General features: G+C 38.9%; 1 protein-coding gene across 3 annotated transcripts; it reads right to left on the bottom strand.

Moving 5' to 3' along the window:
- Window positions 1-5,587: 5,587 nt before the first annotated feature.
- Window positions 5,588-20,968, bottom strand: LOC139975030 (uncharacterized). Of its 3 annotated transcripts, XM_071982635.1 has the most exons (6): window positions 16,953-20,968; window positions 16,159-16,305; window positions 13,635-13,734; window positions 12,922-13,062; window positions 8,317-8,436; window positions 5,588-7,513 (listed from the first exon to the last, which is right to left on the bottom strand). In XM_071982635.1, exons 2-6 carry the CDS (start codon window positions 16,241-16,243, stop codon window positions 7,402-7,404), a joined length of 558 nt encoding a protein of 185 aa, XP_071838736.1. In that variant the 5' UTR covers window positions 16,244-16,305; window positions 16,953-20,968; the 3' UTR covers window positions 5,588-7,401. The 3 variants fall into 3 exon arrangements, with proteins under 3 accessions (XP_071838736.1, XP_071838737.1, XP_071838738.1); XM_071982636.1 differs by lacking the exon at window positions 8,317-8,436 and having other exon boundaries at window positions 16,953-20,966; XM_071982637.1 differs by lacking the exon at window positions 8,317-8,436 and having other exon boundaries at window positions 12,926-13,062; window positions 16,953-20,964.
- Between the last annotated feature and the right edge of the window lie 519 nt (window positions 20,969-21,487).

Raw genomic sequence — 21,487 nt, 5'->3', positions numbered from 1 at the left:
TTAATTTACCATGAAAATATTAATGTTCATTTATCACTACAACAGAGTGAGCATATATCCTGCAGTTTTATCAGTTTCAAAAGAGTTAATTGTTTTTCACTTTTGCAGCAATTGGTTTTGGCTTCTACTAACAGACTATATATATAACTATATACGAAATAACACACATTCAAACTTTTTCTTTTCACGAAGAATATCGTAAACCATGATAATGTAGACACATGCAGAGGATAAATAAGTGTACAATGATCGGACTTTGTTTGTCAATATGTAGATTAGTATGTCTGTCCCAATTTGGGAATGAATATTAGGAAAGCATTTACTATATTGAATTATTTTGTTATAGCCGCAATTTAAAACAGTCGTCACCGTTTGTCTCAAACATAACCTTTACTATGTGTGGTCGATGAAGTACACCAACTGACTCTGAGCAGGACAGACGCTTTTAGTACGCTACATCCTCATTAGTCTTCATTGGCCAATTCTTCCTTCTCTTACCACCCCCCCCCCTCCCCACACACACACACAAACATTCTTTCTTTAATATTAGTACGTAGATCACAATAATTACCACTGAGACATTTTTACGTTACACTTTTACGAGTTAATTAGATACAAATAACCAACTCAATGTGAGTTCTTCGCAAAGGAAAATAATCTTTAGATCAGGAGGAAGTTCTAACCACTCACTGGTCAAATCATTTTGCTGCTACCTTTTAATTTAGGACACACTAAACCGTATAACCGCATAGAACAACCTATCACAAAGAAGACAACAGACCCCGTCTCTAATAAACCCAAAGATTTACAACTTGCTCGAATTTCCTTTACTTCACTTTAATGCAAACTCTTTCGTTGAAATTATATCACACTTACACAATGTGCTTTTTACGTGCAAAGAAAACGGACACGGACCAAAGGTCAACAGAACCAAAAACAATCCCAGTCTGTATAACAACCACCAAAAACCCAACTGAAACCCGCAAACAGAAATCTACCACTTACCCACATATGTATATAACGTAGCGTTTAACGTGACGAAAAAAGGACACGGACCCAAAGGCCAACAGAACCAAAACAATAAATCACTACAAACCAGCCCCAAAAAGCCAAACTCCAAACCACAAACAGAATAAACCCCACCACCTCATATTATGTAACGACCACACAAACCCCAACACCTAACCCCCTAACCCCCACACTTACACAATGTACAACTTATAAGTTGTACATTCCTGTATACCTGCTTTTTTACGTGCAAAGAAAACGGACACTGACCAAAGGTCAACAGAACCAAAAACAATCCCAGTCTGTAAAACAACCACCAAAAACCCAACTGAAAACCCACAAACAGAAATCTCTCACTCAACCACAAATGTATACAATGTAGCGTTCCTGTATACCTGTTCACAGTGTGTATGTAGGGTCTAACTCTGACTAAGGCTTGTCCCACTCTGACCATCGAGTTGTCCACTTTACATCGCCCCCAGATTCCAGGCATAATAGGATGGCAGAACTAACTAACAAATAGTTAAAACCTGCAACGCATTGTTGAAGAAAAACAGGTGGGAGGGATATTAATGGGAGGCGAGGTATAGCCTGGTGAGAAGAAAGAGAAGCTAAGCAATGTGTGTACAATGTAATGGAATGCGTTAGAGGGAGTGCGAAAGCTGGTTAGTAGTAAGAGCCTATATGCATGAGCAACTCGAAAATAATAAAACAACAAATGGATTATAAACTGGTAGACGAAATCCTGCATTCCACCCTCCCCAGCAAACACAATATGACACTTATACTGACATTATGACCCTTATACTGCACTATGACCCTTGTTTAGACATACTCCAGTGATCCACAACAAGTTAAACGTTGATTTCATTGATTGCTTATTCTGCTCCATGACTGGGAGTGCGTAGTATCTGTTCCCTTTCGAGGGGAATGGTTATACACACCCGACGATGATCACACAGTTACAGTCTCGATACAAGGGGACTGGTGTTGAGAGCGGATCAGTCGTTCGTTAGTTTGGTTTTCGTGTCCAGGTTCTTTCCTGGGTGACTTTTCTTAAACAGTATATGGCGTAATTGAAACTGTGCCTTTGGGCGGTAATTAGTTTGCAACAGTCCTCTTAGATTCTTCTAGGCGAATTTGGGAGTCAATCTTATAATAGATGTCTGCGGGATTCTGGTGAATAAATGTTACAGCATGTTTTAACATTTATTACAACATAATAAATGTTACAACATGTTGTAACATTTATTTGCCAGAATCCCTTAGACAGTGAGGGTCGGTCCTGGTACAGATATAGTCTCGTTGAGTCGCACTCAGTTAATGTAAATGGCTTATTGTTATGTTCTTCGTGTATTTTCATATGGACTTTATCAGTTTCCGAAGATGTAAATCGATTGTTAATGCGCTCGATTATTCGTCCGACATTTCCAGTTACGCGGTCACTATCCGTACCCGCTGGGACGCAACAGTAAGTTGCATTGGACCTAATACATGTGTCACTGACAGGACCAATATTGACTGAAAGTCATCAACAGATAGTCTGGCTTTTCATTGCTGACAATACTATGGTGATTTTAGTACAGTGACGACGTAATATACGTAGCCTACCGCACTGAGCTTATAACCTAACTTGTAGCCTATAGTTATGAACGGAATGGTCAATAGGCCCACATCTGCGGGCACATGCCTCCGATTAATGTTTTGTACACAAATACGGAATTGTATTGTCCTTACACCACTCCTCAGAGTGACAGTAGCCAACGTACGAAGCCGCCGCCCGTCCGGCCCCTCTCCACAAAAATCGAAATCGTAGCAGAAGGCATTGCTCCAAACCCGGCAAGGCTAACCTCCCGTGATGTAACCTAAACCTAATTGAGCCGTCCCCGGTGGCCTGGTTGTTCCCGAGATGTGAACCATTGGAAGCTCTCTGGCCTCCGGGGTTACTAAACTAGCTCTGCCAGAGCCGATGCGGCCTCCTCCCATACTTTATAAAGTCAAGTTTATGAAAGGAGGAATATGTGGTGAAATGGTAATTGTTACTGACTCCCGAAGCGGAAAGGATGACCAGTTTGAACTCTAGAGACATTTGCTGCACCATGACACGATAATATTAGTCAAACCTTGAATGGAGGAAAATAACAAATGTTGATAGTGTAAAGGAGCAATGCAGAGGTACAACATTCACTTCCGGTTGTGTTTTCCAAGAAGATCTGTCAGTGAGCTAAACTAGTTGGCAGTTATCCCAAACGCCGACTAGTAGATCTTCAAGTTCCAGAAACTATAATGAGTCAAGTAAGCAATTAAAAGGAATATAAGAAAATAAAAATTTCAATAAGATTGGACATTACATTAAGCTCGCTTTGCTGTTTTCTATGGAACGCAAAAAGGGAAAATTCAAACAACGTTTGTTACATGTGATGACCATATATAAATTCAAATGACGACGACGTGATTTGATGTAATGATGTTATACTTATGTGCAATAACAACATAAATGTATACAGCAGCTACGTAAAATAGTATAACAACGAATTTTATTAAATCTTTCTTTGGATAGACGAAAGTTACACAATAAAGAAAAACAAAGACATTTGCAATAAAATTGCATGGATGACATCACTCACTCTACTATTGCCAGATGCATTTATAAACTTCATATATATATATATATATATATATATATATATATATATATATATATATATATATATATATATATATATATATATATATATATATCAGGGTTCTGCCGCTGCCGGTCGGCGCCGGTCGGGCCCGACCAGCACGCTGAATTACCGACCGCCACAATCTGCCTGAGTGACTTTTCCGACCGGCACTTATTTTCGATAGGAACTCCAAAAAACAGCTCCATAGCCGGAGGGTCGAACGTACAGAAACAGTCTGTTTGAGACTAGGGGAAATCCAGTTCATAACTGTTCAAAATATCCAACACATCACAGTGTCATACTTAGTAAAAAATACCAGAGTTCCGCATTCCAGACCAATGACTGTTTTCCGTTTCCAACTCCCGATCGTACTTTTGATAGTTTCATTTATATCTATTTTTATCGCGCGAGACACAGGCACTATCCAGCTAGCTAGTACACATACGGCCGTTAACCTTCGTAGCGGGTGAATTTACATCATATTGCATTAGGCACGAGTGACAAGGGCTGGAAAACCTTGCGAACAGTCCGAACCAGGTCGCGGGAAATCCGCGATGCTCGCGGGAAATCCAGCCCGGCTGGCGCAAAAAAAAATCGGACAAAAAAAAAATAGAAAAAAAACGGGACGAAACACTAAAAAAAAAAAGGACAAATAAGTACATCTATAAAAAAAAGGTAAAATTTCACAAGAAAAGTTTCAGAAACAAAAGGAAAATGTTCAGAGAGCGTGCTCGCAATTTTAGTCACAATACCAACGAGTAATGATGTGTCCCCAACCCACTTACAATGGCTATTTCGCAAGCTTCAGGGTATACGTGTCACACGGACACCCACGGCCCAGCGCGGGAAGGTTGCTGTAATAAATCAGCCTCGCGGGAAATGTTTTGAACAATATTGCCATTCCACGTTCTTTTATATTTGTATTGTATGTTGGTTAGTAAACGTTTTCTTTCGTATGAATTTGACTTCAGTTCAGTGTTCCCACTAAGGTGCGGGATTTCCCTTCAACTGACTCAGTAATCCCGCAAAGAAAACATTTGTCTGCTGGAAATCCCCGCATCGTTTTTTGCATTCGCGATGAGTTTATACTCAATGTACAACTTATTCACTTGACCGTATAGAGAAAAAAAAACTGAAAATCAATTGTGTACCAATTGTGTACGGAAAGGTGGTAGGCTACACCTTTCAAATTTTACGAAAGATCGAGCAAAGCACTTTCGAAAAATTCACGCCAAACTTGCATATCGTACTAAATGCAACTAATGTCATGTAAACACGGCTCTAGTGCATCCATTTATGAATATACCGTAAGACCACATCTGGTGTGAAGCGGGGGGAAAAGAAAGTATTTTCTAGCATTTCCAAAAATACCGAAAAAATAATATCCTACCTTAGTTCAGTGTATAGCAAATAGCCTAACCACCTCGGCGGTTATAACGGATCTCACGTAACTACAAAATCACAACTAATTGTATTTTGCGGAGTTTACGTTTTCTACAAGAACATGGAAACAATATTTATTTGGGAGTGGACTCTCACTCACTGTCCATCTAAAATTATCATCTCAGCCTGAATGATTTATTTAATAGGCACCACCGGCTGGTCTGTACTCTGGTGCTCCAGATATTTGTCCTAACTTTTTTCATTAATTATAAAAAATTCCAGACATGAGATCTAATTTCAAAGCTGTCTACATGTGGCTCAGAATACTCGGGAAGGGCCGTTTCCGGTCATCTGGGGGGTTTCCAAAACCCAAAATTTTCTTGTACGCTCCACGCCAACCGATGGTGGCGCTCCGGTTAGATAGTCCTGCCGGCACTCAATCCACCCTGGGCAGAACCCTGATATATATATATATATATATATATATATATATATATTTATATATATATATACGCTTTAACGCTTACTTTTACATAGTTAAATTTATAGTTCTATTCAAACGCACGCAAGGCTGCAGAAAAGGAGTTGACAATGTGTACATTTATTGTCCACGAGCTGGATTGAGAACGTTCCATCTGCTCGACAAAATAGCTGAATCTGAAATTACGACATTTTATCCGGCAAGAAAAAAAAACAATTATCTAGTATAAAATTACAAAAACGAATACAAATTTCCTGTGAACCTTCATCTATGTTTGAAAAGTTTCAGTAACATCTCAAAACGAACGAAATAACATAATAGCTTGGGCTCATGTTTAAAGTTATACCAAACCCCAAATCACATGGCCACGGTGGTGTTTGTTAAGGGTAGGCCTACATTTTACCAACTTCATTTGTTGTTTTCTCAACGACTTCCCAAATTTCTATACATTTATGCATATTATTCATACAAAATAACATTCATGTTTGCGCAGTTACTCAACAAACAAGAGATAAGTTTTCCCATTACGGAGGTCATCGGAAAAAGAAAGCAGTTTCACTGTTGTTTAAGTTTCTATGCCTTCTTGATCGAGCAACGGTAAGTTGTACTATCTGTTTACACCGTTCCAAGCATTTGTTTGTTCGCCTTTTAAAACTTTTAACATTGCCACCGAGGTCTTAGCAATATACCGGTTATAGTATCAAATGAACTCACCACCCATGTTGTTACATTATAAGGATGTCATCAGTTATTTGAAAACTCATATAAAAGTACCCAAGAGGCATTGAAGTTTCGGCACCAGATAGAAAAGAATTGGCAAAAGATAGCATTGTGAGATTTTCTACCCCTGTGTGTTAATTTGCCAGTTTATAAAACTCTGTGTATAACCCTGTGTAACGGCAAATACCAAACCCCATGCGGCACCGCCCGTCAGTATATAGCTGAAACGTATTTATATATAGTGTGTGCATGTATGTATGTGTGCGTGTTGACGCCTTGCTTGTTTTTCGTGGAGGTATGTAATGTCAGGTACATGTAGTAGACTGACCTGTGTTAATCATGCCATATATATGATATAGTGTAATTGTGCATCACATAGTGTTTCGGACCAATTATATTGTCACAGCTTTTTATCGTTAACTTCAAGCAGAAGTCTATAGTGCTCTGAAGTCATCGAAACCTCAGTGCATTTTGTATTCTGGGTATAAATATCACAAGTCTCATATCCCCAATGCCATATAATTATTCAATGACTTATTCATTCATTTATTAATGCCTTCTTTCATTCAGTTATTCGTTATTGTTTTATTGTTTTATGATCTATTTGTTTATCTGTTTATTCATTTATCTATATATCCATACAGGGGATACAGTAAGTAACAGGACAGTCGATAACATTGGATAATACTATCACAGAGGGGGATAGTTAATCACAAGTCCGTGTATTCACTAATAAAACGCAATGACACAGGGTATATAGTAGCTGACTGTTTATTAATATCAGAAGTTCCTCTGAATTATATTTTGTACGAAATGAAATGCTTTAAGAACAAAGGGCATTTCCGGTGATCTAGGGGGTATCAAAACCAGAAATATTCTTGTACGTTGCGCGCCAACCAATGGTGGCGCTCCGCTTAGATAGTAATTCGCGCCCCGGGTTAGAAAATCCTGGATACGCACCTAATATATATATAAATATATGTGTGCGTGTGTTTGAAGCCATATTCACCTCTTCAATAAAGTCTATATGAAATCCGTCATCAACTGCTGGTGGCCAGAGTTGCAATGGTACTCTGTTTCCTTCCGTGCGGATCTTGTGTTGTATGAAACTTTGTCGGAAAGTTTCCAGATGGTCCCTTATTATTGGCAAAAATACGAAATGAAGCGCTGCCAGATCCACCTCTTCGTCACACGAAAGAACCTCTGCGTCTTCCATTTTGCAGAATAAGTTATAAAATGTACTGACGCATCCCTGTAGGAGATAAATTAATTAATAAATGTCATTTGGAAGGTATTGAACATCACTGGGCTAGAACCTGGCGGTCAGTGGCACATGACAAAGATATATATTAGGAGAGCTGTAGTTTCATTGTGCCAAAACCTGAATTTTAAAAATATTTTGCTCCAAAGTTTTCCTGTCGGCTGATATTTTTAACATATAGCGAAGGCCCACACACGGATACATGTGCAGCTTCAGCATATCATTCGGGTAATGAGGTTTGATACATTTTAACGGTAGCTCACAGTTTGTTCGCTCACGTATGATCTACAGAAATTGGTAAAGAAAATTGTTTTGTATTATTTTTACACATATTGGTTTACATTATTAACTTAATATTCAATGTTGGCTTGATTGCACTGTATCTTGAGCTTGGTGGCCAATTGGCTAAGGCGTCGGACTCGTGATCCAAGGATTGCTGGTTCGATTCCTGCCTAGTTCATTACGTTGTGTCCTTGGGCAAGATGCTTTATCTCACTTGCCTCTCTCCACCCAGGGGTTAAATGGGTACCTGTGAGGTAACTTGTCATTGGACGCAGTATATAACTGCTGCCGCCTGGCGGGATTGTCTCTGGGACAGGTTATCATTGAGCAGGGGTAATATAACTTGTAAGCGCTGTGATATAGTTCACCATGAATAGCGTAGCTAAATGCCTAATATTATTATTATCTTGGTTAGCTTCTCATGTATACCATTTCAACCCACCAAATGTATATGTGTATTTATTTAGTTTAGTAAAAAACAGTGATGTTAGTAATTGTTTAATATAGCATACTGTAAACAAATCCCTCCAACATCGTTCAATTCGTTGGTTGTGGACACTCCTCCCTGTAACGGATGGTGCAACATAAAAGAGCAACCAAGAACATTTCCCCCCGCCCTTGTTCGATCGTACACTGAAAACTTAAATTGGTTCACCGACTAACATAACGTTAGTCCATCTGGTGCCTCTCCCGACTAACATAGCCTTAGTCAGTTGCTATACCGACTAATTTATTCCTTAGTCAGTTGGATTTCTTAGTGGGTCATCTTAGTCCGTCAACTTAGTCGATCAACAATTTCTTAGTCGGTAAATGTATATTAGTCAGTTACATTAGTTGGTGACATTAGTCGGTCTTTACCGACTAATTTATATGAGCCACCGACTAGTTTATAGCAGGTTTTACATTAGTCAGGATGGTGCCTCTCCCGACTAACCTTTCTTAGTCGGTATCGACTGACTAGTTGCACTGACTAGAATCACTGAAAGAATTAAACCCGACTAGTTTCACTGACTAGCATCACTGAAAGAAAAGAGAGCAGAAGAAACACAAATAATGTGTACGTTGGCAGTATTTATTTCTGATAAAACTTCTGATGTCTACAAAGGCTGACTTTCGACAGATAGGGAAGAAATCACTGTTAACAAAAATCTAAAAATATGATTTTATTCCAACAAAGTTAAGACAAGTTAATGGATCAAACATGAATCGCAAAAGTATAGCACTGCACAATAATGCAAAGTTGAATCTTGGGCAAGGGTTCCTCATGACTTTCGTTTTAAAGTGGTACCCCAAATCGACACCAGTTAAGTCTTCACGAACAAAGAGTGTTTCTCCTAACTACAAATGGCCTCCCACTTGTCTTCAGGAAGCCAAAATCTGCACCGTAATTGACCTGTGAACAGAAAATATGATATACATGTAAGCACAGATACAGATATAGCACATGATAACTCACATTATCATAAACATACATTTACATTAAAATTTTATAACATATTGGGAAGTATACATTTAAATCTAGGTCCCTCAAATTATAAGCCAGGAATAGCAGCTTTACCAAATAATTATTAGCTTTGCACAGCATAACACCAAGTTATTTTTCAAAGCTTAATAATTATGTTAATCATGTTAATAATGATCCCAATAGACCGGGAGCCCAGAGGGTTTGGTTAGCTGGGAAGGTAACCAATTGCCTTGTACATCACAATGTTCACAGTGCATTCCTGTATATGAAACCAGACGACTTGCAAACCGACTGTGGTGGGTGTGGCTGGGAGAGCAATTTTAAAGTCACCTGATAGCTAACCTAGATCAGTTTTCATGGTAACACATCAAAGTAAGTACAATGTGTCAGGTATGGCCCCAAGAGCAACAAATGGCCATTGCCAGTAATTATTGGTGGTGGGGTACCCCTGCCAGTGATCTATAATTGACCCCTCAAGGCTGACCTAGGTCAGCTCATGAGGAAACCACTTGAAACCTACTGGAAAATGTTGGTTAGGACTTCAGGTACAACTGATGGGCATTGCCAGTAATTTTTATTGGTGGGGTACCCCTGCCAGTAGACCCCCAAAATGCCCATCCCCCATTGACCTAGATGAGCTCATGATTTGACCAGTTGAAAACTACTGGAAAGTGGTATCACTTCATATGTAAGGGATGGGCATTTCCAGTATTTTATATTAGTGGGGTACCCCTGCCAGTAGACCCCCAAAATGCCCCCCCCCCTCATTGATCTAGGTCAGCTCATGATTTAACCAGTTGAAAACTACTGGAAAATGATTGACAGGATTCTATATGTAAGGGATGGGCGGACTCTGGCAGTGGTGGCCCACCAATATAAAATACTGGAAATGCCCATCCTTACATATGAAGTGATACCTATCATTTTCCTGTAGGTTTCAACTGGTCAAATCATGAGCTCACCTAGGTCAATGAGGGGATGGGCATATTGGGGGTCTACTGGCAGGGGTACCCCACCAATAAAAATTACTGGCAATGCCCATCCCTTGTATCTGAAGTCCTAACCAACATTTTCCAGTAGGTTTCAAGTGGTTACCTCATGAGCTGACCTAGGTCAGCCGTGAGTGGTCAATTGTTGATCACTGGCAGGGGTACCCCACCACCAATAATTACTGGCGATGGCCATTTGTTGCTCTTGGGGCCATACCTGACACATTGTTCTTACTTTGATGTGGTTACCATGAAAACTGATCTAGGTTAGCTGTTAGGTGACTTTAAAATTGCTCTCCCAGCCACATCCACCACAGTCGGTTTGCCAGTCGTCAGGTTTCATATACAGGAATGCATTGTGAACATTGTGATGTACCAGGCAATTGGTTACCTTCCCAGCTAACCAAACCCTCTGGACTCCCGCTCTACAGATCAGTGAAAATTTGACCAAACTTATGAAGCTTGCACGTAAATGATATACTAGACTGTTTTTTTTTTAAAACAGGTTATGAAAAGTATCTTTAATATCATTAAACAGTTGGGTACAATAGTTAAACTCACTCTTCCATCTTTTTTCTCTATGGTACTTGTTCCTTTACTTTTTGGACTCTTGGATAAACTCTTTTGTTCTGCGAAGGGTACCAATATATCATCTTAAAACATGTCTTTAAGCCATATATAACACAGTTCTCCTCTTCTGTTGTTGCCTCCACACTGGTGTCGTACATCACAGGAAACCTCACCCTTGACTTAGATATTTGGCTTTTCAATTCCTGCTGGAAAAAAGAAACAGCAAAGTATTCATCATTTGAAAAAATAAATAAATAAAGTTGTCACCACAAAGTTATGTGAGATTTGCTTCCACTATAGTCTCAAAAAACAATCCCAAAGTTTGAAGCAGACTGTATAAAGCTGAAAATTTGAACGAGAGTGTCATCACCATTGCAACCAGAATCAAATGCCCAGAATACAGAGACAATAAAACATGGGCTAAATCTTTGTTTGTTTTTATGATCTTTAAAAATATAAAATTTTAGAAACAGAAATGCACTGAGCCAACTTATTTATAGGCCTAATCGTTTTTAGTTGTTATTTTGCTTGCTCACATAACAAGCCTGTTTAGACCTAGGCTAGAGGAGAATCAATACTTTGTTACACTAAGTTTGTCTTTCGGTCGTTTTGATTTAGTCTTACTAGTAGTACTAAAGTATATAATGGACCGGCGAAGACTAGAGAATACCCAGAGTTTTAGCAACTGCGTTAAACTGTATCATCTGATCTATTATTTACGTCAATGAGTTTCATTCTATCTAGGATCAAAAAGAGAAAACTAATTAATCTTAACCTTTAAACTTTGCTACTAAACAGATATGCTTGAATTACAAATTAATGTCAAAAAACATCATAATCTACGAATCGATGCATATACATATACATAAACAGAATAATTTGAATTCGCGCAAGTGAACCCTGCACTACATTGGACAGAAAAAAAACGTGCAATTATAGACCAAACTAAACATACTAAATTTTCCGTTACTTCTACATAAAATATCAATACAAATACAACAACTTACTCTTTTGGCAGTATACTAAAAGCACATGTTATAATAACTTCAGACTATCAAGCTTTCCTGAGAAAAAACGGTTAATACTTCTTACAGTAAACAAGTCGACCGTGAAGGAATGTCGCAATTGTTTCATGAGCGTGACCGGAAATTAAATACTAAAAAATGATAAATGAAAAGGTTAAATAGAACTGAAGCGTGCATCCTGACTGCTCGCAACATATAATACCGTTGACTAGCCAACATAATTTGTTCAGCCTACTGTGACTGTACGTTTGAAGGTCTAGCCTTGCTTATTCAATATCACAAAGCCTACCCATTTAGATTCACATGGGATATTACAGGAAATCTTTACCAAATGAGTGTAGACTTCAAATAAACTATTGAGACTTATAGTTCCAGCATTTGTTTGGGAATAAATTAGAAGATTATGTGCCACTGTTCAGTCTAGCCCAATACACACATAACACATGGTGTTTAGAATGCACACTTTAGTGTTGAGAATGCACTGCAGTACCCAGTAGAAGCCTATAGGCTACTCACTGTCATTGCACTTGTGTATTGCGAAAAGCCAGCGTGACAACGGTAGCGTTACACTAACCATAATACATGAGTACTAGTGCCAGTGGCCTAACAATTAACTTTAATTTTACCTTCAAGTTAAAGGAATAACAGGTAGGCCGATGATGGCAGTTAATACCTCCATTCTTCTAAAGACCTTGGGTGATTTACGGTTGAAAGTTGCTTAGAGTGATCGTATGAAACTATGCCAAGTCCAGCAAGCTGCCGTTGCCTCTCGGTTTCCAAATTGAAGTGAATCGAATTGGGTTAAAATACATTAGTCCGTCGACCGACCGACTAAGCTACGATTATGGCGTAAATCGGGTGTCCGTATCGTTCTTAGTCCATGGGTTAAAATACCTTAGTCCGTCGCCACCGACTAAGCTGCGATTATATTTTCCTTAGTCAGTGTAAACTGACTAAGAAGCAGCGATGAAACGAAGATTTTTGCTAGTTCGTGTGCATTGACTAACGTTACAAACTAATTTAACGTTAGTCCGTGGCAATATTGACTAGTTTATTTTTTCAGTGTACTTGCTTTGGTAACCCGAACTCGATGACACCCATCTTGAATGCATCACAAACATCGTCTGGGCCTTGTTGTTGTTTGCGCAGTTATAAAACACTGGCATCCGACTGTATCCGTCAATTCCACCATGGATCACAAGGCGCCATCTAAATAAGGAAAAAAAGGGCAATGTGGTAGCTAAAGTTCTATAATATGAAAAAGCCGAATGGACAATCTTGTCACATTGAAATTGGTTTGTAAATGTTTACATGGTATTGTAGTTTTTATTTGGCATATTTACACTCTTTAGTTACATGCAGAATATATTCTCATAGTCGGCTGGGATCTCCCTTTATGTAAACATTCATCACACGACTGTACAATATCAGGGATTCGCCGTATATGTTAAATAGGATTACTTCAAATGACGTCACCAATGGGGAGGATATGGGTTGTCATGCCTATTGTGTGGAATATTCCCACACACATCGTTTCCCCATTAATGAGATGTGTAATCAGGTGATGTTGATGAACAGGTTAACTTGCGTATGCTACCTCTATAAAGGAAGATTACAGGTAATTTCTAAAAACAAAATTCATGCCCTCTGTGTTATGTGGGGTTCTCCGGTGTCCCTTTCTCAAAAAAGTAGGGCGACGGCGCTGTGAACTACGATGAACAAATATGCACGGTAAATGTCCTTACGACTAGTTAATCCAGTTTCATTAATTTATTATATACCTAAGCACTTTATGGTTCCCGTCAATGTGCTTAAAATAATTAGGGTCAGGAACGCTGTACACCCGACGATGTAAGGAGATTTTTCTTCGAAATTCAACACCTGAGGATGAAATAATAAAATATATCGGATTACGAGTATGGTATATGCATCTATCTTGGTTGTATTAATTGATCAGCTGGAAAAAGGCAAATACTGTAACTACTATGTTAGTGCGACATACGTTCTTAGTGTTCTTGTTTACACGCTGATTTTAGCAGTTAAGCGGTAACTTCTTTAAAGAACTGTAAGAAATATGCATATTTCTTAAAAGTATTTTTCATCGGTTACACTATCAATGTTAGCAATGCGCAATACTTTGTGATATTGTATGTAACATTTCTTTTAGCACAGGGCAAAGGTAACACATGCTAAAAGTATTATAATGTTACGAAGCTAATGGAGAGATGATGTGAAGCCCTTCTCATGTAAGGATCGAGATTAGATTACACAAAGGAGATATATTTGTGACATCCACCGGTCAACGCCTAATTATGTGCTCCGTGAGTAATTGTAAAAACTTGTAAACATTACGTAGCTTGAAATCGTTTAGCAGAGAACGAAATGGATTGTAAATAACTATTTATAATCCATTTCGTTCTCTGCTAAACGATTTCAAGCTACGTAATGTTTACAAGTTACAAGCTCTTACAAGACAAGAAATTCTGCAGTGGCAGTTGACTATAGTCACCTGCCACTGCAGAATTTCTTGTCTTGTCGTCATTAGTGCTGTCTCGTATAATTATTAACTTCTCATTCCGAGGTCCAGAGGAGCCAGAAACCAACGTTACAAAACTTTATTGATGCCATATGTAGGAGCACGAACCTATCAATGACGCACCATTGCACAAAGTATGGGGCCGATCGGACATACGATTATGAACTTGGCTATGGACATTTAAGGGGTTCGTGTCAAGCCCCGCCACCATTAAAAATCATTGAACTGGCATTAAAGAAATTACAAAACTGAATCTCTGACATTATGATTTGGATGAACTTGAATAAGCTTAAATTCAAAAATGACAAAACTGAGTTTTTCATAGCTGGTATAAAACAAAGTCTCCAAAAACTACCTCCACTTCAGTTGGAAGTTGGAAACTGCCATATAACCCCTCCAGTGAAGTTCTTAATCTCGGGATTATTTTTGATTCAGATTTTAAAATGACAAAACAGATTAACAGCTTAGTTTGATCATGTAATTATCATCTCAGGAATTTATTTCGTATTGTCCGATATCTTGATAAAGAAACTCGTCATTCTGTTGTCCGCGTAGTTCTCCTCTCACGTTTTGACTATGGCAATGCCCTTTTATATGATGCTACATCAAAAGACCTGAATCGCCTTCAATCCCTTCAAAATCGTTGTGCTAAATTTATTTTCTCGGCAGCTAGGTTAGATAGCCCCAAACCTCTGCTACGTGCCCTACATTGGTTTCCTATCCGTGAAAGAATCCATTTTAAATTATGTCTTTATGTGTATAAATGTATGAATAATGCAGCCCCAGCCTATCTCTCTAACATGCTTCAGCGGAAAACCGCACCATTATCTGGTCCTGTTACCAGGTCTGCAATGAATGGGACTCTGCTTCTTACGTCATCTTCTAGGAAACGGGTGGGTGAGGTCGCCTTTTCCAGTGCAGGTCCTGTGTTGTGGAACTCTCTTCCCTCTCATATACGTAATTCTAATTCTGTTGCACTGCTCAAAAAACAACTTAAGACTTACCTGCTTAGTTAATTGTACATTTTGTTGGTTATTTTTCTTGTAAATTTTAGCGCATTGATCATATGGAGTTTGCGCTTCATAAAAGTATGTACGTATGCGTGTATGTATGTATGTATTAGAATTCCTTGAAAACCATTTGAACTAACGTGACATGTCATTTCTATAATTCATAGAGGGATCATTGTCTTTACCAACAGCATTTACTATAACCATACAATTTTAAGATATAGAAAACCCGTTTGGCGTCGACGAACTTTCTGTAATGGGATGGATGTTTATCAACCTTATATTAGTTCTGCAATGGAAAATCGTCCTCTATTTGGCGTACTGGAGAATATGAATATAGCCATGGCCTTTAAATTGAGTTACATCTTTAACATTTAGAACGACAAAATAATAAATAACTTGTTTTCTGTAACTTAATACTAGAATGAAATGAGTAAAAATACGGCCAGGCATATGATACATTTCTTGCACATTTTATTTATTTCATACCCAAATTCCCAAGACAAATTTTCATGGCGGGGGGGGGGGGGACTTATCAATAGTTGGTTGGGTTTTGGGTCTTATATCGTAGTTCTGTGCACACCCCTCAGAGCTGTCAGCAAAGTAAACACGTGTAGATCCTGCTGTTTACGTGTAGCACAACGAATTTTGAACTTCATACAGGATTTTACTCGTTACATTTCTATGATGTTAGGCTTCACATAAATACACATATGTGAACTAATTAATTTTCGACATCTCGTTAGTAAAATAGTTTACCCGCAGAATCAACCCTCTTCATTGATTCTCTGATCCTGTCGCGTGACACGTTGATCCTATTAGCAATCAGGTTACCATGGACCATCTTCTCCCCGTAGTTTGGATGACGCCCCACTACAGCAACAATGGCTTCATCAAGATCGTTGTCTGTATGGAGAAATACATGCATATGTTACATCTTTATCTATCATTTAAAATAATGTTATTTGACTCTTGATAATCCGAAGAGAAATACATTAAGTATTTGATTCAATGGATTTGATGGTACAATGTGTTGTTAATTACCGTTAGCCAACAAAACATCCGGATATCAGGTGTCATTTCAGTAGAGAGTATTATCATAAACAACATCGGTGTCAGAGCCATCACGACTAATAGATTTATGGAACAATAAATGCATGTTTGGTTATAAGTTGAGAGATGGATGGATCGGTGTGCATGTATTCGGTAGTATCAGTAAGTAGTAGGCCTACACACAGCTCAGACCAGCATACGTGTGACCCGTGGAGATAAATTATTGAACAGTGAGCCTATGTAAAGTGATTCGAAGTACTATTGTACACACAAAAATAAAATCAACCTCACAACATAAATATCGACCAACGGAAACATATCCTAAAAGACAGTTAAGCCAAAGGCCTACATAATTTATATGTGTATATTCAACAACCAGATCGGTAAGTTGCAAACATCAAACAACACAGTATAATACTAATTGAATGAACATATAGGCATTTCCTTTTGTTTGACGGAATAAACTAACAGAATGATAGTAGAATACCATGGATGCTCACCGCTTATATCATTCAATAAATCACTTCTCCTCAATCCATATTCCTTGCGAAGAGATTTCACTTTCCTTTCCGACACTTACAGATAATCCGCAACTTCTGCGTTTTTCAATCCTCTCTCAATTAAACCCTTCAACTTATTTCTTATTTCGTCGGACACATCTCGAATATAATACCTTTGCCGTTAGAAAACTTGTGAACTTATCCGCAATTCGTGCACGAATAAAACGGTAACGACGACATTTAGTTCGACACGTATACGGAAAGGGCTCTGGCTCAAATCAGACCCGCTTATTCGGATCTGGTTCAAATTATAGAATCTAGTTCAAAAAGTAGAAGCGCGCCATCACTTTTTTGCATGACATTACGTTGTCACATGAATTTATGCCGTTGGATTAAAAGTTGTTGTTTGAAAAGCTGTCGTCGTAGCGATCTACTACGTCGATGTATAACCTTTATTACGTTAAGTGAAATAGCGCCGTCATCTCCTGTTCTCAGCTTGTTATCAGTGCAGTTTACGCAAGGGCGTAGGAACCGGGGGGCTGGGGGGGCGCCAGCCCCCCCAGTGAAAAATGTGGAGGGGCGGAAGTATCATTCCGCCCCCCCGCTTCGCAAGTCAGAAAACCCCTTTTTCATTTCCAAATGAGAAAAAAAATCTCATTTGGAGCACCAAATTGCATCTAAGGCCTGGTGAAAATACAAAATTAAGTTTACAAAATGGAGTGGGTGTTGAAGTGTGCTATATTGCACCAAATTGCATCTGAGGCTACCTGGAAATGCAAAAATTTCCAAAGGGGAGGGGGACACCCCCTCCCCTTAGACCCCTCCCCCAGGCCGGCCATCAGTCTTCAGCCCCCCCACTCAAAAGTACCTTCCTACGCCACTGAGTTTACGTATGTTTATGTTGTTATCATATGCGGTTTACCCGTCAATAAAATAATTAACGATGACATTAACAGAAAACCAGAATGCAAAATTCATTGAGGTTTCGATGACTTCAATGCACTAGACTTCTGCTGAATTGTTAGTATAACCAGAACTATCTCCTACAAGAACACTATGGCATGATTACACAGGTCAGTCTACTCTACGTGGCTATACACACCTCCATACAAAACAATAGGGGTCTTGTACTCAATGTTATGAATTCACACACCAAGTATTACAAAACCAAACCAAACCTTGATCTCTAATAACTTCGCACATTAGGTTGCAGAGGAGTCAACTTATGGGCAAATTAGATTGGAATATGGCCACGAAACTTCAAATAATCAACTTGAAAGAAACTAATACAGGTCACTGGAGGTCAACCTGAGGTCAAAGGTCATCCAAATGCAGGTCGACTATTGGATTACAAAAGCGTAACTCCCAACCTTGATGGACATTAGTTAGACAAGTTATTGCAAAAATACTAGTTTTTGACCCCTAATTGACCTTTGTTGACCTTGGATCACATGACTGTTATGTTTGGAAACGATCCTTTACCCCATTCACAACTAACCCACAAAACTCAACCATGTCAAATGGTAGTTTCACAAGTTATTGCCAAAAAACACATTTTGACCTTTGGTGACCTTGGATCACATCACGGTTATTTTGCAAAACGTGCCCCTACTTTATTCATAACTTGTCCCAATATATCAGCCATGTCAGACTAGAAGTTGTTGCAAAACGTAGCATAATTTGGCATTTTTTCACATAATCAACCTTGAATGACCTTGGATGACCTAATGGTTTTTATCAAAAATGTTCCCCTTAATGATGTGCACTCTGTCCTTAAATTGTTATTTGCTCCAATGTACACACACAATGCTATCGCTAAAAATGTATCAAAACAACCTTTGGCCCCTCGTACCTTGAGAACCTGGTGTCCGATTGAAGCGGGAGTTGGTTTCCTCTATATAGCACACAGAGCCCTATCTTGTGTCAAAATATTGACCAACTTTTTTCTTTGCCATGTATGTCCCAAAATGAGCATATTTTTCAAGATTTGAACTTTTGACCTCATAGTAGGATGTAGTTTGACACACTGATTCAAAAAAGCAACATGACAAGTCTGTAAGACCATCCTAACCACATATAAGTTTATTAAAACCAAACCAAACCTTGACCTCTAATAACTTCGCACAGGAACGTCGCACAGGGGTCAACCCATGGACAATATTGATCAGAAGGTACCGTTGAGATTTGAATATGGTCACGAAAATTCAAATAACCAAAGAAACTAATACAGGTCACTGGAGGTCAACCTGAGGTCAAAGGTCACCCAGATGCAGGTCGACTATTGGATTACAATAGCGTAATTCCCAACCTTGATGGACATTTGGTTCTGAGTTATTGCAAAAATACTAGTTTGTGACCCCTAATAGACCTTTGTTGACCTTGGATCATATTACCGTTATGTTTGGAAACGATCCCTTACCCCATTCACAACTAGTCCCAAAATATCAACCATGTCGGACCCTGTCAGTGGAAGTTTCACAAGTTATTGAGAAAAAAACCCATTTTGACCCATAAATGACCTTTGGTGACCTTGGATCACATCACGGTTATTTTGGAAAATGTGCCCCTACTTCATTCACAACTTGTCCTAGTATACCAGCCATGTCAGACTTCCTGACTAGAAGTTGTTCCCTTGATGATGTGCACTCTTTCCTAACATTTTTTTTGCCTACAATGTACACACATAATGTTATTGCTAGAAAGGTATCAAAACCAACCTTTGGCCCCTCATAACTTGAAAACTGGGTGTCCGATTGAAGCGGGAGTTGGTTTCCTCTATAAAGCACAAAGAGCTCTATCATATATCAAAATATTGACAAACTTTTTTGTTTTGCCCCGTATCTCTGTCACAACTTCCGTGGGATAATACAAAATGGCACCCTCTAGCCCCCCCTCTGTTGCGACCCCGGGTTTTTCCTTTGGCCTTCAAAGCCGATAAAAATAAAATTTTAGATAGATTCAGGGAAGTAAACTCAAAGGATCAAAAGACTACTGAGATGTTTCTGAAAGTTAACAAAAACGATATATTTACAATGATACGATCTCTACTGATTTGTACAAGGATTATTGGTACTAGAAATTGGGAATATTACAGACAGATTTTACAATATTATACGGCCGTTAAATTTTTAAAAGATTACTTAACCTATCTTACGCGGCGCGTGCCGGCTCTCGGTTCCTTTCGTAGCTGTTCTGACCTCCTTGCGTCACCAACAACGATGTCGGGATTCTCCCTCGTAGGCTGGTATCCCGTGACTTGGTCAGGAGCAAAACCGTTCCCCGCTGGTCCAATTCGACTCAACGTTTGTATCCCAAGGATGGCTTCCTCCTGGGTGAACTCCGAAAAACTCTGCCGAAGTCACGCCTGTCCCGGTTAAACGACGCACCAATCTAATAAACAAACAGTCCACCGGTTCCTCCGTCCGTCCCCTCGATTATTAATCTTTTATCTCAGATGAATTTCTTTTCACAATAGATCGGAAAACTAAACTCTCATCACCGAAAATATCTCTTCTTATATATAGCCGGGTTTAATCTCCCGAAAGTTCTTTTCCAGGAATCCTGACGGAAAAACATCGAGAATCATCCATGTCTCGAAGATACGACTGATAGTTCAACGTTCATTGGTCGACGATATCCGGTCACCTGCTAAAAATAACTTCCCGTATGTTCTGGAAATTTGTACTCGCTAATACCGAATAGCGCCATCATTTCTCGTAGCTTCCAGAAAAAAACGCACAAGTTGTCAGTCACGACGAGTGACCTACTTATCACCCTGACCAGCATATACTGAATACACGTACAATGAATAAAGTCGTTCGTGACAATCTCCTAAAATTTTTCAAGATTTGACCTTTGACTTTTTGACCTCGCGGTCAGATGTAGTTTGACACGCTGATTCCAAAAAGCAACACGACAATTCTGTACGACCATCCTAACTGTACTTATTAAAAACTTCCAACCTCCACCGGGATTCGAACCCGGGCCTCCCGCTTTGTACGCGGACACCCTAACCAATAATGCTATGGACGCTGATTGTATGTCCAGAGGTTCGAAGCCGGTTAACAATATAGCGTTGTTTTTTGGGTACTTCTACTTTTGTATTTTGTATTTTTGTATTTTTGTACTTCTATTTTTGTACTACACAAATGGAGATAATATCAGTTTACAACTGCCCCTGTTTGTGTAAACGTTATTCCAAGAAACCCAGCTGTTTTTTTGACAGCTAAATACCTCCAAAACAAGAATGTATTCCACAGAGTTGCAAAAAAGTAAAGGTCAAAGCGATATGTTATCGCTTTGACCTTTACTTTGTGCATCTATATGATGCCAATTATAGGGGAAATGTCATTCTGGTCCCAATTCAGAAGATCCCCACTTCCCCCTTTCCCTCTAGCCGTATATATATATATATATATATATATATATATATATATATATATATTGCTTCACGGTGGCTGTGTTTTGTTTTTACTCCTATGTAATAATTTCCGTTTTTTGTTTTCTGAAATGGACAATAAATTTTCTATCCTATC

This window comes from Apostichopus japonicus, chromosome 10, assembly GCF_037975245.1.
Source record: "Apostichopus japonicus isolate 1M-3 chromosome 10, ASM3797524v1, whole genome shotgun sequence".
Taxonomy (NCBI): Eukaryota; Metazoa; Echinodermata; class Holothuroidea; order Aspidochirotida; family Stichopodidae; genus Apostichopus; species Apostichopus japonicus.
This window is presented reverse-complemented; position numbering and strand designations above follow the sequence as displayed.

Bases quoted from the DNA above. Each gene is read 5' to 3' on its own strand.
- LOC139975030 (XM_071982635.1), bottom strand. From the start codon at position 16,243: ATGGTCCATGGTAACCTGATTGCTAATAGGATCAACGTGTCACGCGAC. The intron at 13,063-13,634 runs GTATATAATAAA...TTCCTTATTTAG, and splicing joins GGGAACCATAAAGTGCTTAG to ATGGCGCCTTGTGATCCATG. The intron at 8,437-12,921 runs GTACACTGAAAA...TAAGTTTTCAGT, and splicing joins AGTTCGGGTTACCAAAGCAA to GTACGATCGAACAAGGGCGG.